The sequence below is a fragment of the Hemitrygon akajei genome, chromosome 5, assembly GCF_048418815.1.
Source record: "Hemitrygon akajei chromosome 5, sHemAka1.3, whole genome shotgun sequence".
In the NCBI taxonomy this organism is placed as follows: domain Eukaryota; kingdom Metazoa; phylum Chordata; class Chondrichthyes; order Myliobatiformes; family Dasyatidae; genus Hemitrygon; species Hemitrygon akajei.
In genome coordinates this window covers 181,310,922-181,326,467 of record NC_133128.1, presented here as the reverse complement: position 1 = coordinate 181,326,467, position 15,546 = coordinate 181,310,922, and the positions used below count along the sequence as shown (strand labels likewise).

General features: G+C 39.8%; 1 protein-coding gene across 14 annotated transcripts in view; it reads left to right on the top strand.

Annotated features, from left to right (window-relative positions):
- The window catches only part of baz2ba (bromodomain adjacent to zinc finger domain, 2Ba), a 253,351-nt gene that overhangs the window by 97,056 nt on the left and 140,749 nt on the right, over window positions 1–15,546 (top strand). For 12 of the 14 annotated variants that reach the window (XR_012099099.1, XR_012099098.1, XM_073047375.1 and 9 more), the window contains 3 exons: window positions 1,064–1,144; window positions 4,175–4,315; window positions 14,283–14,474. Coding sequence is in view for 12 of the 14 variants with exons in the window: in XM_073047375.1 (XP_072903476.1) it covers window positions 4,177–4,315; window positions 14,283–14,474 (331 nt within the window). In the remaining 2 variants the exon portion in view is untranslated. The remainder of the gene's footprint in view (window positions 1–1,063; window positions 1,145–4,174; window positions 4,316–14,282; window positions 14,475–15,546) is intronic. The other 2 variants (XM_073047374.1, XM_073047373.1) reach the window with 1 other exon arrangement.

Below are 15,546 nucleotides of genomic sequence, written 5' to 3'. Positions count from 1 at the left end.
CAGGGAGGCAATGGCTAATACCTGAGGACAACCTTTTAAGGTGAGCAGGGGATTGTCAGAGGGAGGGTTTTCATGCAGGTATGTGCTTGGAATGCGTTGCTGGGAGTGGTGGTCATCAAGGCTGAAACAATAGAGACATTTTGGAGGGTTCTAGGTTGTGTAGGAGCGAAGGGTTAGATTGATTGTGGAGTAAGTTTGTATTAGTTGGCACATCATAGGTTGAAGGGCCTGTCCTGTACTGTTTTATATTCGAAACCAAAATTACCGTTTAGAAAAGTCTGCCACAAGGCAAAACTTCATAAAGGTGAACTAGTCACTTCTGAAAGTAACATTACTTGCCAGTTGTTTTAACTGGAATCGTTATTTCTAATATTCCATTTGAAAGTATCAGAAGTTATGCATTTCACAAAAGCATATATTGCTTGTTGCTTTTTGGGATTGACTGGATTTCTTTACAAAAAGGGTACAAGTTCTTGATGGATATTTTGGCTATATCCCCTGCCAAAGTAATTCCGTGAAATATGACTCAAAAGTATCACTCCACTTAAATAAAACAAAATCTGTTGGATAAACTCTACACGTCTGGCAGTATCAGTGAAGAGAGAAACAGAATCAACAATCTGACACGTTAACTTCTCTTCGATAGATGGAACTTGCCTTAAAGCATTTTCTGTTTTATTTCAGATTTTCAGCCATGCAGTTTTTGTTTAAAGATTATCATTCATTTGATGCTGTTTTCACTCTTGTTATGAAAGGGGTCAAAACTATACACTTATAAAAGAAGTTGAAGAGAACTTTTCTATGGGTTTTATAGAAGTTTGCATAATTTGATAATCCACGGAAGTCTGATAAATGTACAGTATTTTCTTTAGGGATATTCCAATATTCATGTCAGTTGTGAGAGGGTTTCTTTTATTATAGTGTCTTTCAAGCATTAGTATTCAACATTTAAAATTTCTTTCACTAGTTCATCATCTAAAGTGAGTTCACATCCTTGACACATGCACCAGCATTTCTATTATGGAGGATGTAGAAGTACTGTCACTTTTTTTTCTCTCTGTAGACATGGCAATGAAGTTTAAGCCATTGGTGCTTTGAGTTGACTGGAAAATGGGACAGAATCATTGGGAAATCTAATCAGTGGGTAAGAATCTGTGATTCATAGGTGTGATTGTATGTGTAGTCTTTTGAAATCTAGGTACCTGTACTGTAGAATTGAATCAATTCTGAATTTCATTTTTCATTCTTTAAATGCCGTGTACTTTAATATTTAGATTAATTTTTATTTTGTGTATATGCCTTAGTTCTCATTCAGTTCCCTCAAGTGGTATGGGGGTGGGGGGGGGGTGGGAATGAGAGAAAGAGTAATGTTTAACCCAACAGCAAAGCTAATTAATTAATGGAAGGTCTTTCAAAGCCAGCCAGCATCCCCTACTGTGGTGGTCTAGATGGTCTCTTGCATTCCTACAATGCATTGTTGCAATTCAGAGTGCAATTAATTGCATGTAAATATCTTTACAGGGCATCAGCCTTTAATCTTTCTCAGTATTGTTTAGAGACCAGCATATTACAGCATATTACATTTAACATATTACAGTAGATGTAGTGTGAAGTTTCTGGCTTTGCATTCAAACATTAATCAATGGTGCAAAACAAAATACACATAACCTCCCTCAGTTTTGTTGTGGTATGCCAGATTCATGCTAGCTGTTGTAGTACAAAACAATTAGGTGGGAGTTTTTTCTTGTTAAACAAGCCCTACTCTTACTGCAACTTCCTGTGCTGGCAAATAGAACAACAAAAATGTTAAGGGATCTTGTCATAAAAATATCAATTTTGAAGCCAAGGATAAGAGAACTTCGGTGTTCCTTAATGTTTAGTTATCAGTATGTTTTCATTATTTATATTTTATTGAAGAAATGTAAGATGTATTTGAAAATTGCTTTATTTTGACTTGTAGGAATCAAGTACTAGTTTCCTTTAAATTGTGTAGTTCTGTGTTTTAAGCATTTTAAATGGTAATTACTGTGGGGGAGGGGGGAAGGTTCTGTTGCATTCATTTTTGGGCAAGTGATAATTAAATGCACAGCATTTGCAATTATTCATCTAATAGTTACAGTAATAATATTGAGATCAGTAAATATTATTATTACTATTTTGGTAATGACCCCAAGTTTACTGTCCCTCATTTGGGAGAATTGTTGTCCATGTATTTAGCCAGTCAAGTTCTAACTCTGAATTCTGTTAGTCTGGCTTGTCACCAAAATCACTGTTTCACTTTTTGTATTTAATGATCAAACCCATCTCAGCCTAAAAATATTGAGGGAATGTTCTGGTTCAATCATTTATAAATTACAACTGTATCAATTAAAACAAGGAGGAAAGCTAGCTATTTAAATATATTATTACACAAGGTTGTATAAATGTGATCAATATTTCTGGTGTCTTAATATAGGGGTGTCTTTCAACCTTTAGATATGGCTTTTTCTAATCACTTTATTTTTGTTGATTTATATATTGATGCTTATTTAGTGTTATTGCTTTCTGTATGTTATCCTAATGGTAAAATGGTTAAAGTATGGTATAAAGTGTTCTGTGGTTCAACCTTTGAAGCTACTAGAATTTATTTTAAAATAGTAAATGTGTATAAATTTGTTCTGCTTTGCTGAATCATGGTAACATTCAAAATCCCGGGAAGTTTTCCGATAGTTCATCAAAATCCTAATTGCATGGGAGAAAAGGGTATTAACTCGGATGCAGCCAGAAATATACTTTACACAGCTTGCATCATTTTCAAAAAGAATTTTGGCCTAGAGTTGCAAATGTGCAACTGCACATTCAGAAATGTTCAGTGTATTTTGCTCCCATTGTGCAACTAATGTAATATTTTGTTCTAAGAATATCATCTGCCATCACTCACGTCACCCAACAACCCACTGTTATTCATAATCAGCAACTTCCTGTGGACATATATGTATAGTTAAACATGGAAGTCAGGAAGTTGTCATCTGATATGCTAAGCTGCTCCAAATTCTGTGCACAACAACATCTTGTCTCCTCAGTCACTGTTAAAATGGTTGCAAGGAGCTCCTGCATCTACCTCATTAACATTCTATAAATACCAAGTAATTTCAGCTGCCCTTCCAGTCTGTAGCTTTTTAATGCTCTGGTAAATTACATTCATAACCTCAAATTTTAAAAATTAACTTTAATACAGAATTTAGTTATTGCTAGTTATTTTCAAATTTTTAAATAATTTGTTTTATCAATCTTAGTTTAATTTCTTAACCCCCCCCCATGTTATCTTTTCCCGTTCATGTCTTATCATTGTATTATTGACATTTCCTGGATGAAACTGCTTTCTGCTCAGACTCTTCAATCTGATTGGCAAAGGATATGATGTTGCTTGCCTCATCCACGGATGCACTTTAGTGAGTTTAGTTTATCAACTTCTGTAGAAAAACAATGGCTTTTCACACTGCAAAAGCAATTTGTCCACTACACTAATGAGTCATCTGGCCCCATGTCCTCAAATTCTGCTCTCTGGTTTGGCTTCATTATCTTTGAGAACCAAACTCCTAAGCACATATAAATGATTTCAATATTTAAGGAAAAGCACTACAATTCCTGATCCAAAATATAACACTTGATATTTATCCCAAGAAAATCATTGAGATAGAAAATGTAGGGAATGGAGCTATTGCCTAAAATCTAAGCTTAAGGAAGATAGCACGGAGCCAAAATGGTTTTTCTTTTTGTTAGTAAGTAACTATTCTCATTTCATTTAATTGTTTTTCATACTACAGGCAATCCTTGCAATTTAGGATTTTTCTGCAAATCCAAAATGTCCTCTTCTGTAGCTACCTATAATCGTACAACTTGACATAAACTTGTTATACTATCTAATACTACCCATACTTCAACTCATGAAATATACACTGTATCCAGTTACTCATGAATACCATGAAACATTTCAGCATTACTATAAGCTTGATAAAATGCTTTAAAGTGTATGTGAGGATTTGTATTAAGTTGGATTTTATTTTGTAAGTGGGGTGATTCATAACCCAGGGAGCCCCCCCCCTCTGTATTTGGGGGAAGGTGTAAGTTAGAATTAAGTAGTTGCATTGACAAGGAGATTTTTGGGATCTCTAAACTTGTTTTTACTTTTCAGATATGGAATCAGGGGAGCGGTTGACATCTACTTCCTCTACCCCTTCTGCATCTTCTACATCAACAGCAACAACAGCAGCTGTTTCCAAAGGCAGCATTTCTGCAGGAGCTGGAGGGTTCAGCTCCACGTTGTCGACCTGCGGTAGGGAATACACTGCTCGTGGAATTTACTATTGCCATAAACTTAGTGCCGACCTGTTACTTAGATGTTTCATTGTAACTCTAAGAACTTCAAAGCTGCTTACACAATGCTTATTTACACCACCTTTTATTTGCAAGTATATTTTCAAGATGGCAGTAAATTTGTGGTCAGTGGTAAGAAAGGCAAATGCACTGTTAGCATTTGTTTTAAGGACTAGAATACAGAAGCAAGGATGTAATGGTGAGACTTTACAAAGCAATGGTCAGAACGCTCTTGGAGTATTGTGAGTAGTTTTGGGCCCTGTTATCTAAGAAAAGATGTGCTGGAGGGTCCAGAGGAGATTCATGAGAATGATCCCAGGAATGAAAGAGGAGCACTTGATGGTTCTGGGGCAGTTTAGAAGAACGAGGGGAGATCTCATTGAAACTTGTTGAATATTGAAAGGCCTAGATAGAGTGGATGTGGAGAGGATAGTGGGGGTGGGTCTAGGACCAGTGGGCACAGCCTCTGAAGTAAATTTCTTTAGCCAGAGGGTGGTGAATCTGGGAAATTTATTGCCACAGATTGCTGTGCAGGCCAAGTCATTTGGTATATTTAAGACTTAGGTTGAAAGATTCTTGATTAATTAGGGTGTTAAAGGTTATTGGCAGAAGGCAGGAGAATGAGGTTGAGAGGGACAATAAATCAGCCATGATGGAATGGCAGAGCAGACTTGATGGGCCGAATGGCCTAATTCTACTCCTGTGTTTTATGGTCTAAAGAGAGACAGATGTCCTGTATAGTGTTTATCTTCTGCAACATTACTGTACTGTCATTGGGAAGATAGATACTTTATTGATCACAAAGTTACAGTGTCACAGTACACAGATGTACAAATGCACAGATATAAGTATTTAGAAGGGAATTAGAAAGAATAAAAAAGTAAGTTACCATAAACACTCTAACAGGAGGGGGTCATCACTTCCCCGGCCGTAGGATGGCTCGTTATAGAACTTAATGGCTGAAGGAAAGAATGACCTCACATAGCACTCTTTGGAGCAGCACAGTTGTCTTAGTCTTTTACGAAAATTGCTCCTCTTTTCAGCCAAGGTGGCATGCAGAGGGTGAGAAACATTGTCCAGATTTGCCAGGATTTTTCATAGGATCGTTTATTCTACCACGGCCTCCAGTGTGTCCCTTTTGATTCCTGTAACAGAGCTAGACTTTCTAATCGGTTTATTGAGCCTGTTGCCATCACCCATATTAATGCCATTGTCCCAGCACACTGCAGCATAGAATATTGTACTGGTGACAACAGACTGGTAGAACATGCGAAGGAAAGGCCTGCATTCTCCAAAGGACCTCAGTCTTCTCAGGAAGTAGAGGCGACTTTTGCCCTTTTTGTACACAGTCTCTGTTGGTGTTCCATTCAAGTCTGTCATCGTGGTGCACTTCCAGGTACTTGCTGGTCCTCACCACATCCATGTCCTCACCATCAATAGTAGCAGGGAGCAGTGCAGGCTTGGTTTTCTCTAAGTCCATCACCAGCTCCCTTGTCTTACTGATGTTCAGCTGCAGATGATTTAGCTTGCACCATCTGACAAAGTCCTCCACCAGGGCCCTATATTCATCCTCCTGTCCACCCTTGTGCACCCAACTATTGCTTAGTCATCATAGAATTTCTGCAGATGACATCGACTCAGTGTTGTATCTAAAATCTGAGGTATGCATGGTAAACAGGAAGGGAGCCAATATAGACACCATTGTGGCTGTTTATAGCCATGTCTGAAACACAGCTCTGAAGCCTTGCAAACTGCTCTGCTAGTCAGGTAGTCCATTATCTAAGATACAATGGAAGTGCTAAACTGCATTGAACAGAACTTCTGCCCCACCAGTGAGGGTTGTGTAGCATTGAAGGCACTTAAAAGATCAAATAAACAGTGCTGCCCTGCTTATCCAAATGGGAGTAGGCTCTATTTAGCAGGTAGAGGTAGATGACAGAGTTATCGACTCCAGTGTGCTCCTGGTAGGCAAACTGCAAGGGATCGAGGGCTGATCTGACCAGGGTTTGGAGGTGATCCAGGACCAGGCTCTGAAGGGTCTTCATGATGTAAGGTCAGGGCCACTGAACGGTAGTCACTCAAGACTTTCAGATGACCCTTGAGTTCTGGGACCACATATGATATTTTTCACCCAGTCGAGACCCTTTCCAGGCTGAGACTCAGATTGAAAATGCACTGGAGAACTCCACATAACTGCTCAGCGCACTCCTTCTGGACCCTGGGGTTCACGCCATCCAGTCCCAAATGAAGTTTGACTGTTTCCAGAGTCTCATTGGCAACATATGATTTCAGTTCTAATTTCTGTTCAGTAAATTTTGATGTTTGTTGGTTGCCTTCCTTCCTTAAAAGAGAATCTACTGATCCTAGACAGGTTTTCTTATCAGAAGATTGCTGGTGAGTGGCTAGGAGTTCACAACCAAATTGGGTGGGAGTTCATGTCCTGCAGTCAGACTGTCTAATCTTCTCCCTTGGCATGTTATTATAGTTAATGTTTGAACTGCTGAAGGTCTTGTTAATTAGCAATTTATCATTATCTGCAAGCCTGCTGGAATGGGAGATGATCAATACTTCACTGTCCTTTTTTTAGTAAAAAGTTCTAAAGTTTAAGAAACTGACTTCTTTCTCCCAGTTTGGTTCTAACACACTTTCAGTTACCACTACCTGTCTCCCGTTTTACTACAGCTTCTGGTTTTTCAAATTAAAGCCTCTTAGAGCTCCCATTTCGTGTTACCTAGTTCACTTCTCTCCCCTAACTTCTGTGTTCCCTAAGGCCCAATACCTATTTGTCCACAAGCCACAATGGAGAATTCATTATCTATAATTCTTAAATCTGTGCACTCTTGCCATCACCCTAGGTCTCTAGTTCTTGATACTTCAGTCTTGGGGGGGATAAGTCAGCTTTTGCCCTATGTATGCTCCTCATGATTTTATACATCTGTAAGATCACTTCTCAGTCTCTAACACTTCAAGTCCTAGCCAATCCTACCTCTTCCTATAACTCAGTCTCTCAAATCCTGACAGCATCCTTCAGAATCTTTTCGGCACTCTTTCCGGTTCAACAACATATTTCTTGCAGCAGGGTGATCAGAACCAAGCACCATATACCAAGTGCCTCACCAGTGTTCTGTATGGTTGCACCATGACTTCCCAACTTGTATCTATTCAATGCCCTGTTTTATGTGCCAAAAGCTGCCTTCAGCACCCAGTATACCTGTGACTCCACTTGCATTGATCTGTGCTCTTCCACTCAAGAGTCCCTTTATTCAACAATACTCCCCAGAGCTCTGCCATTCATTGTGAGAGCCCTGCTTGGATTTGACTTTCCAAAATACAACACCTCACACTTATCCAAATTACCATGCTTAACATAAATAATACTTGTAAAATTAGAATTGTCTCCAACAATTAGAAGTTGTGGGAGGAAGTGCCCTGGAGTATTTTAGAACATAGAATAGTACAGTACAGGCCCTTCAGCCCACAATGTTGTGCTGACCCTTAAACCCTGCCTCCCATATAACCCCCCACCTTATTCCTCCCATATACCTGTCTAGTAGTCTCTTAGATTTCACTAGGGTATCTGCCTCCACCACTGACTCAGGCAGTGCATTCCATGCACCAACCACTCTCTGAGTAAAAAAACCTTCCTCTAATATCCCCCTTGAACTTCCCACCCCTTGCCTTAAAGCCATGTCCTCTTGTATTGAGCAGTGTTGCCCTGGGGAAGAGGCGCTGGCTGTCCACTCTATCTGTTCCTCTTAATATCTTGTATACCTCTATCATGTCTCCTCTCATCCTCCTCCTCTCCAAAGAGTAAAGCCCTAGCTCCCTTAATCTCTGATCATGATGCATACTCTCTAAACCAGGCAACATCCTGGTAAATCTCTTCTGTACCCTTTCCAATGCTTCCACATCCTTCCTATAGTGAGGCGACCAGAACTGGACACAGTACTCCAAGTGTGGCCTAACCAGAGTTTTATAGAGCTGCATCATTACATCGCGACTCTTGAACTCTATCCCTCGACTTATGAAAGCTAACATCCCATAAACGTTCTTAACTACCCCATCTACCTGTGAGGCAACTTTCAGGGATCTGTGGACGTGTACCCCCAGATCCCTCTGCTTCTCCACACTCCCAAATATCCTGCCATTTACTTTGTACTCTGCCTTCGAGTTTGTCCTTTCAAAGTGTACCACGTCACACTTCTCTGGGTTGAACTCCATCTGCCACTTCTCAGCCCACTTCTGCATCCTTTCAATGTCTTTCTGCAATCTTCGACAATCTTCTACACTATCCACACCACCACCAACATTTGTGTTGTTTGCAAACTTGCGAACCCACCCTTCTACCCCCACATCCAGGTCATTAATAAAAATCACGAAAAGTAGAGGTGTCCCACTAGTACTGGCTTCTCTCTTATATCTTATGGCTTTTGTGGAATAGTTTTATTTTGCACTGCATCTGTAATAGCATTGAAGCTCGCCAGTTTCTGTGGTATACTATAGGTCTTTGCCATAAATGTTGAAGAATGAGATGTCTACAAAAGCTGCTTCTAAAAATCAATTCTGGTCGCGTGCTTATCTGCATGTTTGGCATACTTCATGTGGCAAATGGGGTCAATGCTATCATTTTAAAGTTGTATGCAATGTAATGCAAGCTGTTTGGCGTTATTTAAGTTTTCTTGTGCGTGCCTCTCTGTGAAAGTTTAACTGAATATAGATTAGCAAATAAACTAGTTCTTCAACCCAAATGATCTGAGCTAGTATTTTGGTTATGCGTCTTTCCACCTATTTTATGTAACCTATTTACACATTCCTTATGTGCTTACCTAATTATTAAAAGGTGTTTCTATTATTTATGCCAATTACCTCGTGTGTACCATATTTTCATTGCAATTGTTCTCTGGGTTTTATAATTTAATATTTTCTGATGGTAATAACTTGAACTGCATTAATTAAAGTTTTTCTGATTTGTGATTGGTTTCTTGTAGTTGAAGCAACAAAAGTAATTGATTTGTCAATTTAAACTTGAAGTCCAAGAAATTTAAATTTGATGTTGAATCTGTACTTGGATAAATCAATGTTAAGTTGAAATTAATTTTTAGCTACATAGATTTGGAAATGCATAACACTTGTAGAAATACTTCATAGTTGAGAGGAATTGAAGTTGAAATACAAGCTTGACGGAAGCCAAGGCAACTTTGAATAACCATTCACCATTGACTGTAATATTCTATACCTGTAAAACAAAATATTAACTAGAAGGATCTGTCATACTCTCAGAAATTCCAACCTTAACATGCAATTTCTTAGCTTTTCTTTCATGGGTCTTTGAATATGCATGGCCCAAATCCATGTCCCTTTCTTTAGTAACTATTGGTTGTAGGAACGTTTCAATGGTGGGCAAGTGAAGTTATCCCCTGTGAGTTAAGAGCCTGTTGGTTCAGGGGTAGTAACTTCCTGAACCTGGTGGTGTGAGTCCTAAGGCTCCTGTACCACCTTCCTAATGACAGCAGTGAGAAGAAAGCATGTCCTAGGTGGTGGGGTCCCTGATGATGGATGCTACTTTCCTGTGACAATGCTCCAAGTAGATGTGCTCAATACTGGGGAGGGCTTTATTCATGACAGACTGGGGTATAGCCACTACATGTGAAAGCTAACACAGGATAATTACTTTGAGGATTCTGAGGCATGAGATATACAAATATTTGGAAAGATGGATTGATTAGGGGTAATCAGCATGTTTTATATATCAGAGATTGTCTCAGGAGTTTGATTGAGTTTTTTTGGAAAAACTAACGATGAAGTTCCATGAGAGCAGAGTGAAAGATGTTGTCTGTATAGATTTCAGTAACGCCTTAAGATCCTCACTTTGAGAAAATGCTATAGAAAGTTAGATTACCTGGGATCCAGGGAGAGCTAACTAATCTGAAGTAGAATTGGTTCGATAGTAGGATGCAGAGTGAGATGGTGGAAAGTTGTTTTTCAGACTGGAGGCCTGTGACTTATGGTGTTCCACAGGTCTCTGTACTAGATCCATTGCTATTTGTCATCTCTATATCAGTTATTTGGATGAGAATGTACAAGGTATGCTTAGCAAGTTTGCAGATAATACTAAAGTGGCTTGTGTCATGATGGTGAAGATGGATTAACTGAGAGATCTTTATCAGCTGGGTTAATGAACTGAGGAATGGTAAATGAAGTCTGATTCTGATAAGTGCAAAGTGTTGCATTTTGCATTGACAGATGATGGTAGGACTTGCATAGTGGTTGTCACAGTACCCCACAGAATGTTGTAGAACAGATGGTCCTAGGATTATAATACATGTTTCTTTGATAGTAACACTGCAGGCAGACAAAGTGGTGAAGAAGGCGTTTGGGAAATTGACCTTCCTAACTTCTACTTAACACTCAGAATGATGATATATATTGCATTTTGTAAGAGATTTTGTGAGGCTGCCTTTGGAATATCATGTGCAGTTTGTTCAACCTGCTATAGGAAAGGTGCATTAAGATAGAGAGATTGCAGAAGAGATTTGAGGATGCTGCTGGCATGCAAAGGACTGAATTACAGGGAGAGGTTGAGCAGATCGTGACTTTATTTAGTAGAGATAAGTGGTGATCATAGAGATGTCTAAAATTGAGATAGTTAAGTGAATGTACACAATCTTTTCCCACGTTGGGGAATCAAGAACTGGGGGATGTCTGTTTAAGTTGAGAGGGGAGAGGTTTAATAGGAACCTGAGGAATAACTTTAGTTTAACTCAGAATCTGTTAAGTATTTTAAAGTGTTGCCAGAGCAAGCAGTTGAGACAGGTACATTAACAACATGTAGAAGTACTTGGAGCAGTATGGGACAAATACAGGCAAATGGGATTTGCTTAGATGAAAGTCTTAGTCAGCATGAACCGGTTTGAGCAAAGGGACTGTTTCCATGTCGAATTATTGGGTCATAATTCCTCTGATCATGATTTTCCCCTTTCACCACCTTGACGCAATTGATCACATAATCATGTGACAGTGCTTAATCTGTGTTTCTGTTCATCCCCAGTCTTTCCATATACTTGTTGACCAGGATTGACTCAATTTTCTCAAGTTTCGGAAACTGAATATGCATCCCTCTGGTCTCTTTAGTCCCTGAATCACACATTCCAAATGAGAAATTTGTCTTTTCGTGATAGCAGTTCTGTATAGGTTGTTGTCTCCATTTATTTCTAAATTGAAATTAGACTATGGATGTAAATTAAGTTATTTTCACTGACTCTCTTGTTACAGTGCATATAAAAGGTATTCAATCCCCCCTCGAAAGTTTTCATGTTTTTTTTTTGTTTCACAACATTGAATCACAGTGGATTTAATATAGCTGTCTTTTCTCTGATCAACAGAAAATACCCTTTCATGTCAAAGTGAAAACAAATTTCTACAAATTGGTCCAAACTTATTTCAGTTACTAAACATGAAATATTGTGTGAGGCGTCCATTGGTCATGGTCAACCATCGGTGCTGCGCCTCTGGTAGGCACTGGTTTGTCGAGCAGCGTCGGCTGTGGCTATTGAGGCCGATTCTGGAACGGTAGGCTCTGCCACAGTTGCTGCATGTGTAGGGCGTTGTGGAATTGTTGTCCACTGTGCTCTCCGTTTAGCTCTCCGCTCCTCAGATGTGACTCAGGATCACTCTTTCGCCTTGCTCTAGGTGTTGCTGAAGAGTACCTCGTTATTTGATTACATAATTACATAATGGCCTCCTTCAAGTGAGAACTGTATTTAGTAGATGCACCTTTGGTACAGCCTTGAATCTGCGTGTTTAGATCTCTATCAGCTGTGCACATCTAGACACCGCAATTTTCCACCATTATTCTTTATAAAACTGCTCAAGCTCTGTCAGATTGCATGGGGATCAAGAGTGAACAGCCCTTTTCAAGTCCAGCCACAAATTCTCAATTGGATTCAGGTCTGGACTCTAACTGGGCCACTCCAGGACATTAACTTTGTTGTTTTTAAGTCATTCCTATGTAGCTTTAGCTTTATGCTTGGCAAAATTGTCTGCTGGAAAATAAATCTTCTCCCAAGCTGCTGTTCTGTTGCAGACTGCATCAGATTTTCATCCAGGATTTCCCTTCACAAACCTTAGGGCCCGCTGCAGTGAAGCATCCCCACAGTATGATGCAGCCACCACCATGCTTCATGTTAGGGATAGTGTGGCTTACACCAAACTTAGTGCTTGGTCTGATGGCCAAAAAGCTCAATCATCAGACCATAGAACCTCCTTGCAACTGACTTCCGAGCCTCCCACGTACCTTCTGGCAAGCTCTGGCCGAGATTTTATGTGAGTCTTTTTTTAACTATGGCTTTCTCTTTGCCACTCTCCCATAAAGCTCTGACTGGTGAAGCTTCTGTGTAACAGTTGTTGTAAGCACAGTCTCTCCCATCTCAGCCACTGAAGCTTGCAACTCCTCCTGAGTTGTCATAGGATTCTTGGTAGCCTCCCTCACTAGTTCCTCCTTTCATGGTGACTCAGTTTTTGAGGACGGCTTGCTCTAGGCAGATTTACAGCTGTGCCACATTCTTTCCACTTCTAGATGATTGACTTAACTGTACTCCAAAGGATATGTAGTGACTTGAAAATTTTCTTGTATCCATTTCCTGACTTGTGCTTTTCAATAGTTTTTTCATGGAGTTGCTTGGAGTGTTCTTTTGACTTTGTGCTGTCATTTTTGCCTGGATACTGACTCACCAGCAGTTGGACTTTCCAGATGCAAGTGCATTTTTAATATAACGAATGGAAACACCTTGACTTTGAAAACCAGTTGGCTGCACCAGGATGATTTAGTGTGTCATATTAAAGGGGGTGAATACTTAATGTGATAAATTATTTTGTGTTTTTCAATTTGTAATTAGTTCACTTTGTAGAGATCTGTTTTCACTTTGACATGGAATCATCTTTTTCAGTTGATTACTGTCAAAAAAGTCAAATTAAATTCACTGTGATTCAATGTTGTAAAACAATAAAACATGCAAACTTCTAAAGGGGGTGAATACTTTTTGTAGGCACTATATTTGCACATGTGCTACTGAACTGGATGCTAGTGTTTGCTGTCTTGTTTCCAAACATTCATGATGCTGAGATACTTCCTAGGATGTGCTGGGACACATCATCACCGATATAACCTGGGGTCATCAAATGTCTCAGGTCTTCCAACATCAGACCCTTTTGGCCAGGCATCCCAGTAAGGGTTGATCAGGCCCTGCCCTCTGACCCAGCAGTATCGGTCTATGGGTCATGCCTCTTGATCACCAGCCATCTGGGGACTTGCTTAGCAGTCTCTGTGATGGTCCTGATGGCTCTTTTCTTTGCAGCCCCCTTAATGCCAAGGAGAGAGTAGGTTCTGCCAGGTGAGCAGCTAACAAAACCACTACACCCCACCTCTATAGTCTCACGACATGCCCTCCACCTCTTTCTCTGGCACTACTCTACTAGCTCCTGATACCTGGCTTTCTTACACTCAACGCTTCCTCAATCTAGCCTTCTCAAGAACATTCAGTTCTACTGTAACCACCTGCTCTGAAGTTTCTGACAATGACCATGTCAAACCTCAGTAATGATGATGCGATGAGATCAGGGAACTTTAATTGCTTGGTAAGACAGACTTGTAGTTGCCAATCAGATGCGGTGGTGAGCAAATCTGTTGATGTTCTGGGCTGAAGCTGTGTTTTGTCTTCAGCTTTGACAAAGGCAATGGGCTCTGTGACCTGTATGGATAGAATACTTATTGTTGGTGAGTTAATTCTGCAAGTGGTCACAGATTTTCATCAGCAACAAATGTAGAAAATTTTTATAATGTAATTCAATGCAATTTGTAAAACCAAAGCACCATTTTAATTCATACAGTTTGTTTCATAATACTTTCACTGCTCATCTCATTTTTACAGGACAAATGTTTAGAGCAGCAGCTGGAGATCAGCCTTTTAATCTGTCCGCAGTATCGAGTGCCTTCCCTATGGTTAACCACGCAGCATTTGGACTGCACACTACAAGCTCAGGGCGTTCAGAGTTTGGTGGCCTGGGAACAATTGGTGCATCTTCAGCCTTGGTGGGACACACACAACTTTCATCTTTTCCAGGTGATTTGAAGTTGATTGTTTCTTTTCCTATATAAATGGCATTCACAGTTAAATAATACAGTACTAAGGACGAGAGAACTAAATGTATTATTTTCTTTTTTTAAAGTTTTATTTATTAAATGAAACTGGATGTGATTGAGTTGTGAGGAAGATGGAAAGAGGCTTCAAGGCGATTTAGCTAAATTGATTGAATGGGCAAATGCGTAAAAGCTACACTATACTGTGAAGTTCTCCATCTTGATGGGAAACAAAGGCAGATTAACATTTGAATGATAATTTGAGAAATATTGAGGTGCAAAGGGATCTGGTTGTCCTTGTACACCAGTCACTGTGCAAATATGGAGGTAGAGAATATGTCACAATAGCTGTCGTAACTTGGAAGTCTTGCGATAAGCAGGCAAGGATGTCTTAATTACAATTACAGGTGGCCACATCTGGAGTATTGTGTTCAGTTTTGGACTCGTTCCTGAAATGGTGCGATTGTTGTATGAGCTGTAATTGGATTGATTTGACTTGTATTCACTAGAGTACAGAAGTATAAGAACAGATCTGTTTGAAGTCTATAGAATTCTGATGGGTCTTACCGTGATGAATGCAGGGAGATTACATTTGCAATCTGGGGAGGTGTGGGGTGTCAGTTCCAGAACTCTGTGTAGACATTTAGGATCAACAGGAATGGAAATTGCCTCATTCTGGGTGGTGAGCTCATGGATGTTTCTGCCACGTGCTATGATGAAGGTATATTCACTGATTATATGAAAGGAAAAGATACACAGATTCCTTCTACCATAGTACACAACTGTACACCTCCACTTGGCACTTTGCCCATTCTCCTAACTTGTCTGTCCTGCTGCAGACTCCCTACCTTCTAAGCACTACCTGCCCCTCAGACATAGGAGCAGAATTAGGCCACTCAGCCCATCGAACCATTCTATCATAGCTGATTTAATATCCGTTTTCACCCCATTCTCCTGTCTTCTCCCTGTAACCGTTGTCGCCCTGACTAATCAAGAACCTATCAACCTCTCTTTAAATATATCCAATGACTTTGTCTCCACAGCTGTCTGGGGCA